Source organism: Oncorhynchus gorbuscha, linkage group LG25 (genome assembly GCF_021184085.1).
Source record: "Oncorhynchus gorbuscha isolate QuinsamMale2020 ecotype Even-year linkage group LG25, OgorEven_v1.0, whole genome shotgun sequence".
NCBI lineage: Eukaryota > Metazoa > Chordata > Actinopteri > Salmoniformes > Salmonidae > Oncorhynchus > Oncorhynchus gorbuscha.
The window spans coordinates 45,532,312-45,553,583 of NC_060197.1; the positions used below are offsets into that span (position 1 = coordinate 45,532,312).

At 44.5% G+C, this 21,272-nt stretch overlaps 1 protein-coding gene across 2 annotated transcripts in view; it reads right to left on the reverse strand.

Moving 5' to 3' along the window:
• The window catches only part of LOC124013807 (RNA-binding protein with multiple splicing-like), a 64,626-nt gene that overhangs the window by 2,643 nt on the left and 40,711 nt on the right, over window positions 1-21,272 (reverse strand). For both annotated transcript variants that reach the window (XM_046328345.1, XM_046328344.1), the window contains one exon: window positions 16,848-16,911. In XM_046328345.1, the coding sequence (XP_046184301.1) occupies window positions 16,848-16,911 (64 nt within the window). The remainder of the gene's footprint in view (window positions 1-16,847; window positions 16,912-21,272) is intronic.

The following is a 21,272-nucleotide window of genomic DNA, read 5'->3' on the forward strand; positions in this document are numbered from 1 at the left end:
ACTGGCCCTAAATGGACTGGAAGAGAAATCTGGAAGAGAATCTACTGGTCCTACATGAAGAGAATCTACTGGCCCTAAATGGACTGGAAGAGAATCTACTGGCCCTAAATGGACTGGAAGAGAATCTACTGGCCCTAAATGGACTGGAAGAGAATATACTGGCCCTAAATGGACTGGAAGAGAATCTACTGGCCCTAAATGGACTGGAAGAGAATCTACTGGCCCTAAATGGACTGGAAGAGAATCTACTGGCCCTAAATGGACTGGAAGAGAATCTACTGGCCCTAAATGGACTGGAAATGAGAATCTACTGGCCCTAAATGGACTGGAAGAGAATCTACTGGCCCTAAATGGACTGGAAGAGAATCTACTGGCCCTAAATGGACTGGAAGAGAATCTACTGGCCCTAAATGGACTGGAAGAGAATCTACTGGCCCTAAATGGACTGGAAGAGAATCTACTGGCCCTAAATGGACTGGAAGAGAATCTACTGGTCCTAAATGGACTGGAAGAGAATCTACTACTCAAAATGAACACATTCTTTGAGTGTTTGAGTTTCAGAAAAGCACTATAAAAATAATTTACGGTATTACTTCAAATGTATAGCACCTGCTTCAGGCAATATGTTGGGCAATTTTTTAGGAATGCTTTAGACAGTATTTCAACTAACATGAGACAAGGTGCAGCCAAAAATCACAAGAACACCAGTAGAGAAATAGGTGCGACTCTCGTCATCTTGTCAGGAAATGATCCTTATTCATTAGGGATGGGCGTACATTGGAATGGGAATACTGCATATCCATGCATTACACCCCTATTCCACCTCTGAATAATCTACTGTGCTTGTAAGTCTAATACCTGTTTTACAGTAACATTAAAAGAGGAAGCCAAAGTCTGATATCTGTTTTACAGTAACATTAAAAGAGGAAGTCAAAGTCTCATATCTGTTTTACAGTAACATTAAAAGAGGAAGCCAAAGTATGATATCTGTTTTACAGTAACATTAAAAGAGGAAGTCAAAGTCTGATATCTGTTTTACAGTAACATTAAAATGGGAAGTCAAAGTCCCTTAATCCACTGAAAAGCCTGTAGGCTGTAGCCATGTTTCTCACATACCAGACCAGCTAGTAGGACGGGGAGGTGATGACCACAGCTGTTGACATGTATCCTGAACAGAACACACTCCTTTGTATACTGTGTGCGCGCTCGTGTGTGTGTGTGGACTATACGTAGGTACATGTCTTTGTAATGTTTTGGAATGAGAGTGAGACTGAATGTGTGACAGTGTGTTATAGGGGGGATGAATAAACTTCCTCATTAAAGGGGTCTCTGGTGGGAGTTAGTCAGAAGTTCAACAGGAACTGGGTTTGTCGGGCTATTGGCCAATAAGTCCCCCAGGGCAGGCAGCAAGGCTCCACACACACAAGTACACGCACACCACACACACACACACACACACACACACACACACACACACACACACACACACACACACACACACACACACACACACACACACACACACACACACACACACACACACACACACACACACACACACACACACACACACACACACACACACACACACACACACACACACACACACATGCACGCACCCGTGCAAACACACACACAAACACTCCCCCATGATGTCTTGTCAGATGGAAAATCTGGATTACCTTTCCCTGCAGTTCACTAAGCATTTGTGTTCAGTATTAGGTTGTCTGTGCGCATAACCATGTGCTTGTGGACAGGAGAAAAATAAACTGAGATTGCTTTGACATGAAGGCAGCTGAAAAATAACTTCAGACAAAGGAGGAGGAGGAGGAGAATAAAAAACTAAACGTTTCAACACATTAAACTGTTCCGGGAACCAAAAGCTCTTAAAAAAAAAATTGAACAACAAAACTTAACTTACATACAGCGCAGTTAAAGCTAGGAGTTTTCAAAATGTCTGCCGCAGTGACGGGCAGGATGCCAGGTGATTAATAAACCTTGTTACCGGCTGTGACTGAAGGCCTTTCCTGCGTGGAGCACTCTGTCCAGTGTCACATATCAGCTGTTTACCACCCAGACATGCAGTCTCCCATGGAAACTTACACGTTCTGGTTGCCAACCGCATAAACCCACCCATCCGACCGTAAATTTAAGCCACCATGTGGCAAATGTTAGGACGACCACAAGTGGACGACAAGCCTATAATGACTGTGCAACTCTTAAGAGAGCACATCCTTTGTTTGGACAATTGCACAGCATTGATAGAGTATGATTGGGCCTCTCCGTCCACAAGGGGTCACACCAAATCCACTGCTGTATTAAATGTTTTTATTCGGGAATGTCTTGTGCCTGCAATTCAGTACAGTCCACTAGGGGCAACGTGAGCACCTATTACCATCTAGTAGGGAGATGTCTTGTGCCTGCAATTCAGTACAGTCCACTAGGGGCAACGTGAGCACCTATTACCATCTAGTAGGGAGATGTCTTCAATAACGTCCACTAGGGGCAACATGACCTAGTAACATCTAGTAGGGAGATTCCTTCAATACTGTCCACTAGGGGCAACGTGAGCACCTCTTACCATCTAGTAGGGAGATGTCTTCAATAACGTCCACTAGGGGCAACGTGAGCACCTCTTACCATCTAGTAGGGAGATGTCTTCAATAACGTCCACTAGGGGCAACGTGAGCACCTCTTACCATCTAGTAGGAAGAGTTCTTCAATAACGTCCACTAGGGACAACGTGAGCAGCTATTACCATCTAGTAGGAAGAATTCTTCAATACCATCCACTAGGGGCAACGTGAGCACCTATTACCATCTAGTAAACTGTGAGCTACAGATCCGAGGATAGCGGGTTCAATCCCAGTGCTAGGCACTCATTTTTTTCAGCTGTAACCTTATGCCAAACTTTAACCCTTACCTACAGTCCCTTCACAAATAGACTTTGGGGCGGCAGGTAGCCTAGTGGTTAGAGTGTTGGGCCAGTAACTGAAAAGTTGCTAAATTGAATCCCTGATTGGTCGTTCTGCCCCTGAACAAGGCAGTTAACCCACTGTTCCTAGGCTGTCATTGTAAATAATAATTTGTTCTTAATTGACATGCCTAATTAAATAAAGATTAAATAAATAATCCCCCTCTGGACACATGTTGAATACTGAAGTGAGATCTTGTTGCTCCCCTCTCCAGTTTACCCTTTAATGGTAAATATTCCTGGTATGTAATTATACAGTTAACAACTGTAAAAATGACAAACTCATTGTAATGGTGTAAATGCAACTAAAATACATTTTTCCCTGAGAAAAATACCTGTATTAAAGGAGAAGAGAGAAACCTGTAATATGTCAAATCAAATCAAAGTTTATTTGTCACGTGTGCCGAATACAACAGGTGAAATGCTTACTTACAGGCTCTAACCAACAGTGCAAAAAAGGTATTAGGTGAACAATAGGTAAGTAAAGAAATACAACAGTCAAAAGCGAGGCTATACCAGTAGCGAGGTAGCGAGGCTATACCAGTTGCGAGGCTATAACAGTAGCGAGGCTATACCAGTAGCGAGGTAGCGAGGCTATAACAGTAGCAAGGCTATACCAGTAGCGAGACTATACCAGTAGCGAGGTAGCAAGGATATATACAGTAGCGAGGCTATACCAGTAGCGAGGCTATACCAGTAGCGAGGTAGCAAGGCTATAACAGTAGCGAGGCTATAACAGTAGCGAGGCTATACCAGTAGCAAGGCTATAACAGTAGCGAGGTAGCAAGGCTATAACAGTAGCGTGGCTATACCAGTAGCGAGGCTATAAAAGTAGCGAGGCTATACCAGTAGCGAGGTAGCGAGGCTATACAAGTAGCGAGGCTATACCAGTAGCGAGACTATACCAGTAGCGAGGTAGCAAGGATATATACAGTAGCGAGACTATACCAGTAGCGAGGCTATACCAGTAGCGAGGTAGCAAGGCTATAACAGTAGCGAGGCTATAACAGTAGCGAGGCTATACCAGTAGCAAGGCTATAACAGTAGCGAGGTAGCAAGGCTATAACAGTAGCGAGGCTATACCAGTAGAGTGACTATACCAGTAGCGAGGTAGCAAGGATATATACAGTAGCGAGGCTATACCAGTAGCGAGGCTATACCAGTAGCGAGGTAGCAAGGCTATAACAGTAGCGAGGCTATAACAGTAGCGAGGCTATACCAGTAGCAAGGCTATAACAGTAGCGAGGTAGCAAGGCTATAACAGTAGCGAGGCTAAGTAAAGAAATACAACAGTCAAAAGCGAGGCTATACCAGTAGCGAGGTAGCGAGGCTATACCAGTTGCGAGGCTATAACAGTAGCGAGGCTATACCAGTAGCGAGGTAGCGAGGCTATAACAGTAGCAAGGCTATACCAGTAGCGAGACTATACCAGTAGCGAGGTAGCAAGGATATATACAGTAGCGAGGCTATACCAGTAGCGAGGCTATACCAGTAGCGAGGTAGCAAGGCTATAACAGTAGCGAGGCTATAACAGTAGCGAGGCTATACCAGTAGCAAGGCTATAACAGTAGCGAGGTAGCAAGGCTATAACAGTAGCGAGGCTATAACAGTAGTGAGGCTATACCAGTAGCGAGGTAGCGAGGATATACCAGTTGCGAGGCTATAACAGTAGCGAGGATATACCAGTAGCGAGGCTATACCAGTAGCAAGGTAGCGAGGCTATAACAGTAGCGAGGCTATACCAGTAGCGAGGTAGCGAGACTATAACAGTAGTGAGGCTATACCAGTAGCGGGGTAGCAAGGCTTTAACAGTAGCGAGGCTATACCAGTAGCGAGGTAGCGAGGCTATAACAGTAGCGTGGCTATACCAGTAGCGAGGCTATAAAAGTAGCGAGGCTATACCAGTAGCGAGGTAGCGAGGCTATACAAGTAGCGTGGCTATACCAGTAGCGAGGTAGCGAGGCTATACAAATAGAGAGGCTATAACAGTAGCGAGGCTATACAAGTAGCGAGGCTATACCAGTAGCGAGGCTATACAAGTAGAGAGGCTATAACAGTAGCGAGGCTATACAAGTAGCGAGGATATAACAGTAGCGAGGCTATACAAGTAGAGAGGCTATAACAGTAGCGAGGCTATAACAGTAGCGAGGCTATAACAGTAGTGAGGCTATACAAGTAGAGAGGCTATAACAGAGGCTATAACAGTAGCGAGGCTATACAAGTAGAGAGGCTATAACAGTAGCGAGGCTATAACAGTAGTGAGGCTATACAAGTAGAGAGGCTATAACAGTAGCGAGGCTATAACAGTAGCGAGGCTATAACAGTAGTGAGGCTATACAAGTAGCGAGGCTATAACAGTAGCGAGGCTATACAAGTAGAGAGGCTATAACAGTAGCGAGGCTATAACAGTAGTGAGGCTATACAAGTAGAGAGGCTATAACAGTAGCGAGGCTATAACAGTAGCGAGGTAGCGAGGCTATACAAGTAGAGAGGCTATAACAGTAGCGAGGCTATAACAGTAGCGAGGCTATAACAGTAGCGAGGCTATACAAGTAGAGAGGCTATAACAGTAGCGAGGCTATAACAGTAGCGAGGTAGCGAGGCTATACAAGTAGCGAGGTAGCGAGGCAAGGTTTTCTTACCTCGCTTATCATAATCCCCTAAATAACTTTTGCAGTTTTGTGCTGCTAATATTTGTTTCTAATATTGTTAACCTTGCGAATGACAACCAATTGTAAAACAGGAAGATGCACATAGAAAGTTTGACTAGCCATGGTAAGAAAGCTACTTTGCCATGTCACACTTTTTATTATCGTATTACTACTTATATGTTAAGGACATTTAGAGGTATTACATATTTAACAAGGCAAGTCCGTTTAGAACAAATTCTTATTTACAAAGACAGCCGACCAGGGAACAGTGGGTTAACTGCCTTGTTCAGAACAACAGATTTTTACCTTGAAAGCTCAAGGATTCGATCCACACACTTTTTGGTTACTGGCCCAACGGTCTAACCACTAGGCTACCTGCCACCCTACATTGCAGGTGGAAATGTTACAAGTATAACCTTTAATGTACAGTAGTTGACTGGAAAGCACTGATTTAAAAAGATGGGCACTCTTGATCTTATGTACATGCTTATTGTCTTAAAATATCACATACCTACGTTTATGACCAATTCATTTAGCATTGCGATGCTGGAGAAAAGCACGAGGTCAGTACTAGTCTACCACCGTGAGTTGGCACAGCTGCAGAAAAAGCCACAGCTGAAAAGGGCAAGGATAAACAAAGCCCTTTGAACTTAACTTCATTATCCTTTTCCCAAACGTCACAGGAAATAGATGGCGTTATGTATTATAACGGGGACAAAGCCTACGGGATCTTATGGGATTCTGTCTCAGGATGCCTCTACACGCTTAGATGCCAATTGTGGGGATTTTGGGAATGTTTTGTGAGGGTGAGGCATCGTGTGTGCGATTAGTGTGGTGAGTGTTGGGGGTAGTGAGGAAAGTGGGAAATGTGTGTGTTTGTGTGTGTGTGTGTGAGAGAGTGTGTGTGTGCGTGTGTGTCTGCAGAGGCGTGCGTATTCTTATGTTTGTATGCAATCGCGTACATACCGAGAGCTCGGGAATGACTTGTGTCACGTTATCTCTGGATTTTTGCTCAAAATGTAGTTATTGGCATAGCCTTGTTCTGTTCAATGTTCTCTAGCTATATAGTACTCTAAATACCTCAATTCATGTTGTTAAGTTCCAAATAACATTAAGTTCAAATTGCTGACACCATTCAAACCAATGAGGGTTCGGAACTTTAAAGCCAATTATCTCAGAATCCTCTTTTTGAAGACAGTCCCAAGCTCTCCACTTCCTGTAAGTCATCCTCTTTCTGAAGACAGTCCCAAGCTCTCCACTTCCTGTAAGTCATCCTCTTTCGGGAATTACTTTAAATATGTTCATGTCTTTGTACAGTAGATGAGTGCAGTTTCAATAAACAGCCCAAATAATTATGAAACAACCATTGACTCTGATCTCTAAATTAGCCCAAATAATTATGAAACAACCATTGACTCTGATCTCTAAATTAGCCCAAATAATTATGAAACAACCATTGACTCTGATCTCTAAATTAGCCCAAATAATTATGAAACAACCATTGACTCTGATCTCTAAATTAGCCCAAATAATTATGAAACAACCATTGACTCTGACCAATAAACAGACCAAATTAATCAGAAAACAACAATTCACTCGGATCCTAATCAGTGTGGGATGCAGGGATGTTGTTCTTTGATCAAGGGTTTAATATCCACTGGGGCAGCCTGACTGTATAAATGAATTCAGCTCCGTTTGATAGAAGGGCACTTACGCCCCTAAAACCCCTCCCTTGTCCACTCCCTTCCTCGCTGCCCCCTCGAGGAATCAGAATCCCCAAAAGGAAAGAAAGATAGACAGATAAAGAGGGAAGAAAAATCTTATTTTACGGTCCGTTTTTTTCTTTGTCCTCGCCCTCCTCTGAAAACAGCCTGTGTGTTTTTAGAGCTGGGAGCAGGGTTAGGGGGAACGGCACAATAGAACTAGCACCAATCAACAGTAAGTCTTAACCCCCCCCCCCCTATCTGCGCTTCACCCCTTCCCATCTCTCCCTTTTTCCTTTGGGGGTCTCGGGAACATGTTTCTTCCTGTCCGAGCCTTTGGGAATGGAGGGAGGGGGGGGTCTGGTGACTGTGACTGGCGCCGAACACACACACACACACACACACACACACACACACACACACACACACACACACACACACACACACACACACACACACACACACACACACACACACACACACACACACACACACACACACACACACACACACACACACACACACACACACACTAGCAGGGAGTGTGGCTTTGTGGCTTCTTTGTATAACAGAGTTGTGCTTGTCTACCGACAGATGAACATGTACCACAATCGGATCGGTTACTGTTGACTATTCCATGCAGTGATGCAGCTGTCCTGTTTAGAGTTGAGTCATTTCTGCTACAGCCTTTAAACCCACTGCCCTGTCCCTGCAATGTGTTACATTGTAACTATTGTTGTAAACACGACAAAAATAGAATTCCAAATAATCATCAGCACTGCAAAGGGATCCACTGACCACAGGGAAAGTAACGGGATATCTTCAACATGTTGACTGTACAACTATCTAGAGGTTATAACGGGATACCTTCAACATGTTGACTGTACAACTATCTAGAGGTTATAACGGGATACCTTCAACATGTTGACTGTACAACTATCTAGAGGTTATAACGGGATACCTTCAACATGTTGACTGTACAACTATCTAGAGGTTATAACGGGATACCTTCAACATGTTGACTGTACAACTATCTAGAGGTTATAACGGGATACCTTCAACATGTTGACTGTACAACTATCTAGAGGTTATAATGGGATACCTTCAACATGTTGACTGTACAACTATCTAGAGGTTATAATGGGATACCTTCAACATGTTGACTGTACAACTATCTAGAGGTTATAACGGGATACCTTCAACATGTTGACTGTACAACTATCTAGAGGTTATTACGGGATACCTTCAACATGTTGACTGTACAACTATCTAGAGGTTATAACGGGATACCTTCAACATGTTGACAGTACAACTATCTAGAGGTTATAACGGGATACCTTCAACATGTTGACTGTACAACTATCTAGAGGTTATAACGGGATACCTTCAACATGTTGACTGTACAACTATCTAGAGGTTATAACGGGATACGTTCAACATGTTGACTGTACAACTATCTAGAGGTTATAACGGGATACGTTCAACATGTTGACAGTACAACTATCTAGAGGTTATAACGGGATACCTTCAACATGTTGACTGTACAACTATCTAGAGGTTATAACGGGATACCTTCAACATGTTGACTGTACAACTATCTAGAGGTTATGCCTGGATACCTTCAACATGTTGACTGTACAACTATCTAGAGGTTATAACGGAATACCTTGAACATGTTGACTGTACAACTATCTAGAGGTTATAACGGGATACCTTCAACATGTTGACTGTACAACTATCTAGAGGTTATAACGGGATACCTTCAACATGTTGACTGTACAACTATCTAGACTGTACAACTATCTAGAGGTTATAACAGGATACCTTCAACATGTTGACTGTACATCTACTATCTACAGGATGTATGGTAGGTACCCTGAATACAGGAAGAGTATGGTAGGTACCCTGAATACAGGAAGTATGGTAGGTACCCTGAATACAGGATGTATGGTAGGTACCCTGAATACAGGATGTATGGTAGGTACCCTGAATACAGGATGTATGGTAGGTACCCTGAATACAGGAAGAGTATGGTAGGTACCCTGAATACAGGATGTATGGTAGGTACCCTGAATACAGGATGTATGGTAGGTACCCTGAATACAGGAAGAGTATGGTAGGTACCCTGAATACAGGAATAGTATGGTAGGTACCCTGAATACAGGAAGTATGGTAGGTACCCTGAATACAGGATGTATGGTAGGTACCCTGAATACAGGAAGTATGGTAGGTACCCTGAATACAGGATGTATGGTAGGTACCCTGAATACAGGAAGAGTATGGTAGGTACCCTGAATACAGGAAGAGTGGAAGCCATGTATCTCAGTGTCATCTCACTCCAGCAAGCAGTCAGTATTAAAGGCCCAGTAGAGTCAAAAATGTTATTTCCTGAGTTTTATCTATATTTCCACACTATGAGATTGGAATAATACTGTGAAATTGTGAGTGAAATGTATAATAACGCCATCTTGGTCTAAGAGATGTTTGAAAAGACCAAATTCAATTTCAGCCTGTTTTGGTGGGATGGAGTTTTGCCCAGCTTGGTGACATAAATTAGTTAAATAGACCAATAAGAAAGGGAATTCCAAACCTATCTGCCAAAAGCGGCTAGTTTACCGTTTTTATCTCCCCACGGTTCTATCTAAATTATTGCTTAAGAAATTGCTCTTTGCGAATAAAGTTATATTTGTTTATTTTTACCATTTCAATTGAAAATAATTAAAGGTCAGTCAGGTACTTAATTGTTACACAGAAATGATTTGATATTGAGATCAAAATGACTGCATTGGACCTTTAACACATAGCCCCCAGAGATGATTCTTCATTCTGTTTGAGTCATTGCCTTTGATGTTTCATATCTAAGAAAAAAATGCATGACATCAATTGAGAGACTGGCTTACTGGGCTATGACCTGGGTGGAAAAAAATAAATGAAAACCAGACAGGCGGCGAGACTGAGTAAAGAACAAGACCAGACAGGGGGAGAGACTGAGTCAAGAACAAGACCAGACACGGGGCGAGACTGAGTAAAGAACAAGACCAGACAGGGGGCGAGACTGAGTAAAGAACTAGACCAGACAGGCGGCGAGACCGAGTCAAGAACTAGTCCAGACAGGCGGCGAGACCGAGTCAAGAACTAGACCAGACACGGGGCGAGACTGAGTCAAGAACAAGACCAGACAGGGGGCGAGACCGAGTCAAGAACTAGACCAGACAGGGGGCGAGACTGAGTAAAGAACTAGACCAGACAGGCGGCGAGACCGAGTCAAGAACTAGACCAGACAGGGGGCGAGACTGAGTCAAGTACAAGACCAGACAGGGGGAGAGACTGAGTCAAGAACAAGACCAGACAGGCGGCGAGACTGAGTCAAGTACAAGACCAGACAGGGGGAGAGACTGAGTCAAGAACAAGACCAGACACGGGGCGAGACTGAGTAAAGAACAAGACCAGACAGGCGGCGAGACTGAGTAAAGAACAAGACCAGACACGGGGCGAGACTGAGTAAAGAACAAGACCAGACAGGGGGCGAGACTGAGTAAAGAACTAGACCAGACAGGCGGCGAGACCGAGTCAAGAACTAGTCCAGACAGGCGGCGAGACCGAGTCAAGAACTAGACCAGACACGGGGCGAGACTGAGTCAAGAACAAGACCAGACAGGGGCGAGACCGAGTCAAGAACTAGACCAGACACGGGGCGAGACCGAGTCAAGAACTAGACCAGACAGGGGGCGAGACCGAGTCAAGAACTAGACCAGACAGGGGGCGAGACCGAGTCAAGAACTAGACCAGACAGGGGGCGAGACCGAGTCAAGAACTAGACCAGACAGGCGACGAGACTGAGTCAAGAACAAGACCAGACACGGGGCGAGACTGAGTCAAGAACTAGACCAGACAGGGGGCGAGACCGAGTCAAGAACTAGACCAGACAGGCGGCGAGACCGAGTCAAGAACTAGACCAGACAGGCGGCGAGACCGAGTCAAGAACTAGACCAGACAGGGGGCGAGACCGAGTCAAGAACTAGACCAGACAGGCGGCGAGACCGAGTCAAGAACTAGACCAGACAGGGGGCGAGACTGAGTAAAGAACAAGACCAGACAGGGGGCGAGACTGAGTCAAGAACAAGACCAGACAGGGGGCGAGACTGAGTCAAGAACAAGACCAGACAGGGGGCGAGACTGAGTCAAGAACAAGACCAGACAGGGGGCGAGACTGAGTCAAGAACAAGACCAGACACGGGGCGAGACTGAGTCAAGAACAAGACCAGACACGGGGCGAGACTGAGTCAAGAACTAGACCAGACAGGCGGCGAGACCGAGTCAAGAACTAGACCAGACAGGGGGCGAGACTGAGTAAAGAACTAGACCAGACAGGCGGCGAGACCGAGTCAAGAACTAGACCAGACAGGGGGCGAGACTGAGTCAAGTACAAGACCAGACAGGGGGAGAGACTGAGTCAAGAACAAGACCAGACAGGCGGCGAGACTGAGTCAAGTACAAGACCAGACAGGGGGAGAGACTGAGTCAAGAACAAGACCAGACACGGGGCGAGACTGAGTAAAGAACAAGACCAGACAGGCGGCGAGACTGAGTAAAGAACAAGACCAGACACGGGGCGAGACTGAGTAAAGAACAAGACCAGACAGGGGGCGAGACTGAGTAAAGAACTAGACCAGACAGGCGGCGAGACCGAGTCAAGAACTAGTCCAGACAGGCGGCGAGACCGAGTCAAGAACTAGACCAGACACGGGGCGAGACTGAGTCAAGAACAAGACCAGACAGGGGGCGAGACCGAGTCAAGAACTAGACCAGACACGGGGCGAGACCGAGTCAAGAACTAGACCAGACAGGGGGCGAGACCGAGTCAAGAACTAGACCAGACAGGGGGCGAGACCGAGTCAAGAACTAGACCAGACAGGGGGCGAGACCGAGTCAAGAACTAGACCAGACAGGCGACGAGACTGAGTCAAGAACAAGACCAGACACGGGGCGAGACTGAGTCAAGAACTAGACCAGACAGGGGGCGAGACCGAGTCAAGAACTAGACCAGACAGGCGGCGAGACCGAGTCAAGAACTAGACCAGACAGGCGGCGAGACCGAGTCAAGAACTAGACCAGACAGGGGGCGAGACCGAGTCAAGAACTAGACCAGACAGGCGGCGAGACCGAGTCAAGAACTAGACCAGACAGGGGGCGAGACTGAGTAAAGAACAAGACCAGACAGGGGGCGAGACTGAGTCAAGAACAAGACCAGACAGGGGGCGAGACTGAGTCAAGAACAAGACCAGACAGGGGGCGAGACTGAGTCAAGAACAAGACCAGACAGGGGGCGAGACTGAGTCAAGAACAAGACCAGACACGGGGCGAGACTGAGTCAAGAACTAGACCAGACAGGGGGCGAGACTGAGTAAAGAACAAGACCAGACAGGGGGCGAGACTGAGTCAAGAACAAGACCAGACACGGGGCGAGACTGAGTCAAGAACTAGACCAGACAGGGGGCGAGACTGAGTAAAGAACAAGACCAGACAGGGGGCGAGACCGAGGCAAGAACAAGACCAGACAGGGGGCGAGACTGAGTCAAGAACTAGACCAGACAGGGGGCGAGACTGAGTCAAGAACTAGACCAGACAGGGGGCGAGACCGAGGCAAATAGAGACACTCTATACATTATTTGTAAACCAAACACAGTGGAGAACAATGAGGGCCTTCTACACCTTCTGAGAAAAGCTAAAGATTTATAAAATAATAATTGTAACTATAATTATATTATTATTTTCAATGATGCTCTGATTTAATATCTTCAGGTTTTGTTGGAAATTAATGGATTAACACTGAAGAGAGAAAAAAATGATCCAATCAGGATTTTTCTTTGGTGGTCTCTGGGGAGATGAATCAAGCTAGCTAAGACAGCCATTGGCTAGGCCATCAGAAGCTAGATTGAAGGCATCTGCCATTCAACTGTTTTAGGGCAACATTCTGGAGTGACAGTGTCCAATCAAACCAATCACATTTTGACTTGTAATGGGTGGGACCATTTTTACAAAAAAATCCTGGAAACTTCTACCTTCTCAAAGGCCAACAGATCACTACGCAATAGCGACCAGAAGCTATCTTTTGTTGTCGGCTAGTTTGCAGCATCTGCAGCACATGTTATCAAAGAGGATGTTGTTGCTAATTTGTTCGCTTCTCCCCTTTTCAAGAATAACTTTCAACAAGAAGTTAAGTTTCAAATGATTATCATCTGGTGAATGGAACTGTGTTCTTTTTATTGCAGCAAGCTTGTTGTTGTTGTTGTTGTTGTTAGCCATCTCTTTGAAAAATAACTTCTGTGAAACATTGTTACATTTTAACTTCAGGTCAACGGTTACTTTGTGTGCTTAACATGAAATGTTTTTTTTTGCAACAGGAAGTAATAGTTTCAATATGGTCGATGGGGAAATGATTAGCCTAATGGTTGTCTGTTTTGTTTTCTTATGTTTCAGACCGACTGGGCTTATTATGCCAAAGTGAGTGGACTGCTTATCGTTTAATATCATGCTGTGTGTAACTGCTGTCTTTCCATCGGCCATGTGCAGTGGTCCCTGGAGAAGTGGGTATACCCTAATGTTGCCAAAAAGTTCCCAAACAGCCCGCCCAGTGAAGGAAGAATGCGTGGAAGTTTTCCTATATATTTGTCAGATTTATAGTGGGTGGGCATAGGTCCACCTAAGCCCACTCATGCCTACGCCCATGATGCAAACAGCGCATGATGACTGAATTGCGCATCACAAATAGCCTACTAACCATGACTTTGGACCAAACTTTTTTCAATGCTTGTTTTGCATAGCCATTGTTGCCTTAGTTAGCGTTTACTGGTAGATATCATAAACTGAAACATATTTCCTACCCTACCGGCATTCTTTTGTGAGCTGCTCCATGCCCGCAGGGTGGGCGGCAGGGTAGCCTAGTGGTTAGAGCATTGGACTAGCAACAGGCGGTTGCAAGTTCAAATCCCAGAGCTGACAAAGTACAAATCTGTCATTCTGCCCCTGAACAGGCAGTTAACCCACTGTTCCTAGGCCGTCATTGAAAACAAGAATTTGTTCTTAACTGACTTGCCTAGTTAAATAAAGGTAAAATAAAAAATAAAAAAAAATAAACAGTTGAGAGCTGCATACTCTTGCTGCCTGCAGATGATGTTCCTCTGAAACTCGGCTATGTGTACCACGTGCATATGAACATATTTCACCAGCTTTGCGATTGTGTAGGCTAATTTGTACACGATTTCTCTGTTGCACTACATAATTGATAAGTCGTACACATCCACTATACTGCTTTGATATGCATCGGTAAGGATTAAGAAGTGAGTTCCCACTTAAATTAAAAGTGGGTATATGGCTTATACCTGTGTATTCCTTCCACTACACCACTGGCCCATTGTGTTTTACAATAAGTGCACTCCTACATGAGTGCCCTGGAATTACGGTTGCTGTCCTTTCAGAATCCTGTCAAACACTGAAGACCTACACTTCAGGTCAGAAGTTTTTAGAACACCTACTCATTCAAAGGTCAAATCAAATCAAAGTTTATTTGTCACGTGCGCCGAATACAACAGTGAAATTATTACTTACAGGCTCTAACCAATAGTTGTAGAATAATAGTGAAGACATCAAAACTATGAAATAACACATATGAATCAAGTGTTAAACAAATCAAAATATATTTTATATTTGAGATTCTTCAAATAGCCACCGTTTGCCTTGATGACAGCTTTGCACACTCTTGGCATTCTCTCAACCAACAGTCTTGGAGGAGTTCCCACAACTGCTGACCACTTGTTGGCTGCTTTTCCTTCACTCTGCGGTCTGACTTATGCCAAACCATCTCAATTTGGTTGAGGTCGAGTGATTGTGGAACCCAGGTAATCTGATGCAGCGCTCCATCACTCTCCTTCTTGGTAAAATAGCCCTGACATAGCCTGGAGGTGTGTTGGGTCATTATCCTATTCAAAAACAAATGATAGTCCCACTAAGCCCAAAACAGATGGGATGGCGTATCGCAGAATGCTGTGGTAGACATGCTGGGTAAGTGTGCCTTGAATTCTTGGGCTGCAATTTCTGAGGCTGGCAACTCTTATGAACTTATCCTCTGCACCAGAGGTAACTCTCGGTCTTCCATTCCTGTGGCGGCCCTCATAAGAGTCAGTTTCATCATATCGCTTGATTGTTTTTGCGACTGCACATAAAGAAACATTTTTCGTATTGACTGACCTACATGTCTTCAAGTAATGATGGACTGTAATTTCTCTTTGTTTATTTGAGCTTTTCTTTCCATAATAAGATGGATTTGGTATTTTACCAAATAAGGCTATCTTCTATATACCCCCCTACCCTGTCACAACACAACTGATTAGCTCAAATGCATTAAGAAGGAAATACATTCCACAAATTACCTTTTAAGAAGGCACACCTGTTGATTGAAATGTATTCCAGGTAACTACCTCATGAAGCTGGTTGAGATGGCTTGAAATAAGTCGGACCGCAGAGTGAAGGAAAAGCAGTCAACAAGGGCTTGGCATTTGTGGAAACTCCTTTAAGACTGTTGAATAAGCATTCCAGGTGAAGCTGGTTGAGAGAATGCCAAGAGTGTACAAAGCTATCATCAAGGCAAGGGGTGGCTATTTGAAGAATCTCAAATCTCAAATATATTTAGATTTGTTTAACACTGTTTTGGCTACTACATGATTCCATATATATTATTTCATAGTTTTGATGTCTTCAGTAATATTCTACAATGTATAAAAAAGTACAAATAAATAAAAACCCTTGAATGAGTAGGTGTTCTAAAACTTTTGACCAGTAGTGTATGTCAAATAGGCTCACCACTGCACAGACATGTCTATTAAAGATAGAAAAACTGTTCAATTATTAATGTATCAAGAAAGGAGTGTATATATTTGGCCTAGCGAATCGGTTTTAATGTTTCCACCTCCACGTTTGACGGTGGGGATGGTGTTCTTGGGGTCATAGGCAGCATTCCTCCTCATCCAAATACGGCATGACTGATTGGAAGCTGATAATTATGAGTGTTATGTTCTGCTGGTCTCAGGAAGGAATTATTTGTCCACACTGTCTGAGACCGAGTACAAATGTATACGGAACAGAGACAAGACCAAGACACTCAAAATGTGGTTATTATGACCGGACTTAAGACTGAGACCAGTCTGGAGTACTACAACACTAGTGTGTAATGTACGTGTATGCACATCTGTGTGTGTTTATGTGTGTGTGTATGCAGGTCTGTGTGTGTGTGTGTACGCACGTCTGTATACGTGTGTGTGTGTGTGTGTGTGTGTGTGTGTGTGTGTGTGTGTGTGTGTGTGTGTGTGTGTGTGTGTGTGTGTGTGTGTGTGTGTGTGTGTGTGTGTGTGTGTGTGTGTGTGTGTGTGTGTGTGTGTGTGTGTGTGCGCGTGTGTGTATAGGTGTGTATGCACGTCTGCGTGTGTGTGTGTTTGTGTGTGTGTGTGTGTCACGTTACACATACCTCAACAGAACTGCCTGGACTTCCATCCCTGGGGAGTTCCATCTGCAGGAGGGAGCCAGCGAATCTGAACAAAAGGCACACCAGCAACATGATTCACTTCAAAGGAGTCCACTCGCTCATATTCAGAACACCAGACATTCAGTTAAAAACTCTAAGATGAATTTTAAAAGAGTCGACTCACTCCTTTTCAAGTCAATTCCCTTAAATTCATTACACAAGATATTCAGTCAATCTTCTAAGATACATTTTAACAGAGTTGACTCAGAATCCATACTTCAGGTCATAAGAATCGATTCAGTTAACCAGTGTCAACCTGCTGAGATTCAGATCATGAGTCAAATAATTTGAAACCAGAATCGACTCATTCAGAATCACCCGATTGAGAGCCTAATGAATACATGCACTTCTCGCCCCTTAGTGATAACACAGAGGCCTATTTTGCGAGTGAGTGTGTGTGTGTGTGTGTGTGTGTGTGTGTGTGTGTGTGTGTGTGTGTGTGTGTGTGTGTGTGTGTGTGTGTGTGTGTGTGTGTGTGTGTGTGTGTGTGTGTGTGTGTGTGTGTGTGTGTGTGTGTGTGTGTGTGTGTGTGTGTGTGTGTGTGTGTGCGTGTGTGTGTGTGTGTATGTGTGTGTGTGTTTTATTTATTTTATTTCACCTTTATTTAAAAGCGGTTAAGCTAGTTGAGAACAAGTTCTCATCTACATCTGCGACCTGGCCAAGATAAAACAAAGCAGTGTGACACCAACAACAACACAGAGTTACACATGGAATAAACAAGTGTAGTGAAAAACACAATAGAAAAAAAGAGAAAGTCTATATACAGTGTGCGCAAATGGAGTGAGGAGGTAAGGCAATGAATAGGCCATGGTAGCAAAGTAATTACAATTTAGCAGATTAACACTGGGGTGATTGATGAGCAGATGATGATGTGCAAGTAGTGACACTGGTGTGCAAAAGAGCAGGAAAGTAAAAAAACAAAAACAATATTAGGATGAGGTAGGTAGATTGGATGGGCTATTTACAGATGGGCTATGTACAGCTGCAGCGATCGGTTAGCTGCTCAGATAGCAGATGTTTAAAGTTAGTGAGGGAAAAATAAGTCTCCAGCTTAAGCGATTTTTGCAATTCGTTCCAGTCAATGGCAGCAGAGAACTGGAAGGAAAGGCGGACAAAGGAGGTGTTGGCTTTGGTGATGACCAGTGAGATATATATCTGCTGGAGCCCATGCTACGGGTAGGCATTGTTACTGTGACCAGTGAGCTGAGATAAGGCGGAGCTTTACCCAGCATAGAATTGTAGATGCCCTGGAGCCAGCGGGTCTGGCGACGAGTATGTAGCGAGGGCCAGCCGACTAGAGCACACAGGTCGTATAAGGGGCTGTGGTAACAAAACGGAATAGGAAGCCGATTCCAGATTTGATTTTGGATTGGAGATGTTTGATTTGAGTCTGGAAGGAGAGTTTACAGTCTAGCCAGACACCTAGGTATTTGTAGTTGTCCATGTATTCTGGGACAGAACTGTCCAGAGTAGTGATGCTAGTCGGGCGGGAATGGTTGAAAGCAAGCCTTTGGTTTTACTAGCGTTTAAGAGCAGTTGAAGGCTGCACTTAAACGTGTTGTATGGCATTGAATGTTGTATGGCATTGAAGCTCGTTTGGAGGCTCGTTAACACAATGTCCAAAGAAGGGCCAAATGTATACAGAATGGTGTTGTCTGCATTGAGGTGGATCAGGGAATCACCCGCAGCAAGAGCGACATCGTTGATATATACAGAGAAAAGTCGGCCCGAGAATTGAACCCTGTGGTACCCCCATATAGACAGCCAGAGGTCCGGACAACAGGCCCTCCGATTTCACACATTGAACTCTGTCTGCGAAGTAGATGGTGAACCCGGCGAGGCAGTCATTTGAGAAACCAAGGCTGTTGAGTCTGCCGATAAGAATACGGTGATTGACAGAGTCGAAAGCCTTTGCCAGGTCGATGAAGACGGCTGCACAGTACTGTCTTTTATCGATGGCGGTTATGATATCGTTTAGTACCTTGAGCGTGGCTGAGATGCACTCATGATAGGAAAACCGGATTGTACAGCGGAGGTGGTGGGACTTGAAATGGTAAGTGATCAGTTTATTAACATGGCTTTCGAAGACTTTAGAAAGAAGGATGGATATAGGTCTATAACAATTTGGGTCTAGAGTGTCATCCCTTTGAAGAGGGGGATGACCGTGGCAGCTTTCCAATCTTTAGGGATCTCGGACGATACGAAAGAGAGGTTGAACAGACTGGTAATAGGGGTTGCAACAATGGCGGCGGATAATTTTAGAAGATGAGGGTCCAGATTGTCTAGCCCAGCTGATTTGTACGGGTCCAGTTTTTGCAGCTCTTTCAGAACATCTATTATCTGAATTTGGGTGAAGGAGAAGCTGGGGAGGCTCGGGCAAGTAGCTGCGGAGGGTGCGGAGCTGTTGGCCGGGGTTCGGGGTAGCCAGGAGGAAAGCATGGCCAGCCGTAGAGAAATGCTTATTGAAATTGTTGATTATCATGGATTTATCGTTAGTGACCCTGTTACCTAGGCATCAGTGCAGTGGGCAGCTGGGAGGAGGTGCTCTTGTTCTCCATGGACTTTACAGTGTCCCAAAACTTTTTGGAGTTAGCTACAGGATGCACATTTCTGTTTGAAAAAGCTAGCCTTTGCTTGCCTGACTGACTGTTTGTATTGGTTCCCGACTTCCCTGAGCAGTTGCATATCACGGGGACTATTCGATGCTATTGCAGTCTGCCACAGGATGTTTTTGTGCTGGTCAAGGGCAGTCAGGTCTGGCGTGAACCAAGGGCTATATCTGTTCTTAGTTCTACATTTTTTAAGGGGCATGCTTATTTCAGATGGTGAGGAAATTACTTTTAAAGAATGACCAGGCATCCACGACTGACGGGATGAGGTCAATATGCTTCCAGGATACCGGGCCAGGTTGATTAGAAAGGCCTGCTCGCAGGACTGTTTTATGGAGCGTTTGACCGCGGACCCATAGTGGATGCAGGCAATGAGGCAGTGATTGCTGAGGTGTAACTTCCTGAGTAATGTTTTGAGAAGTAGCTTCAATATATCCACGTAATTTTCCTACCTCATGATGCCATCTATTTTGTGAAGTGCACCAGTCCATCCTGCAGCAACGCACCAACACAACATGATGCTGCCACCCCCGTGCTTCACGGTTGGGATGGTGTTCTTTGGCTTGCAAGCCTCCCCACTTTTCCTCCAAACATAACAATGGTCATTATTGCCAAACAGTTGTATTTTTGTTTCATCAGACCAGAGCACATTTCTCCAAAAAGCACGATCTTTGTCCCCATTCGCAGTTGCAAACCGTAGTCTGGCTTTTTTATGGCAGTTTTGGAGCAGTGGCTTCTTCCTTGCTGAGTGGCTTTTCAGGTTATGTCGATATAGGACTCATTTTACTGTGGATATAGATACTTATAGATCTTCACAAGGGCCCTTGCTGTTGTTCTGGGATTGATTTGCACTTTTCGCACCAAAGTACATTCATCTCTAGGAGACAGAACGCGTCTCCTTCCTGAGGGGTATGACGGCTGCGTAGTCCCATGGTGTTTATACTTACGTACTATTGTTTGTACAGATGAACGTGGTACCTTCAGGCGCTTGGAAATTTCTCCCAAGGATGAACCAGACTTGTGGAGGTCTACAATATTTTTCTGAGGTCTTGGCTGATTATTTTTTCCCCCATGATGTCAAGCAAAGAGTCACTGAATTTGAAGGTAGGCCTTGAAATACATCCACAGGTACACCTCCAATTGACTCAAAATATGTTAATTAGCCTATCAGAAGCATCTAAAGCAATAACATCATTGCCTAGAATTTTCCAAGCTGTTTAAAGGCACAGTCATCTTAGTGTATGTGAACTTCTGATCCACAGGAATTCTGATACAGTGAATTACAAGTGAAATAATCTGCCTGTAAACAATTGTTGGAAAAATTACTTGTGTCATGCACACAGTAGATGTCCTAACCGACTTGCCAAAACTACAGTTTGTTAACAAGAAATTTGTGGAGCGGTTGAAAAACTAGTTTTAATGACTCCAATCTAAGTGTATGTAATCTTCCGACTTCAACTGTAGGTAGGTGGTAGTTTGGTAGTTAGCTAGGTAGGTAGGTTGGTAGGTAGTTATGGCTGTAGGTAGGTAGTTGTGTGTGTAGCAGCATTCCACTGCAGGCTTGCCTATAAAGCTAAGCACGGTTGGTCCTGGTTGGTCCCTAGATGGGAGACTAGATGCTGCTGGAGGGCCGGTAGGAGGAACTCTTTATTTAGGGGAAATGTTTGATTGGGGACATTGCCCTGTGTAGGGTGTCGTCTTACAGATGGGATTGTTAAACGGGTGTCCTAACTCTCTGTTGGTCAGTAAAGATCCCATG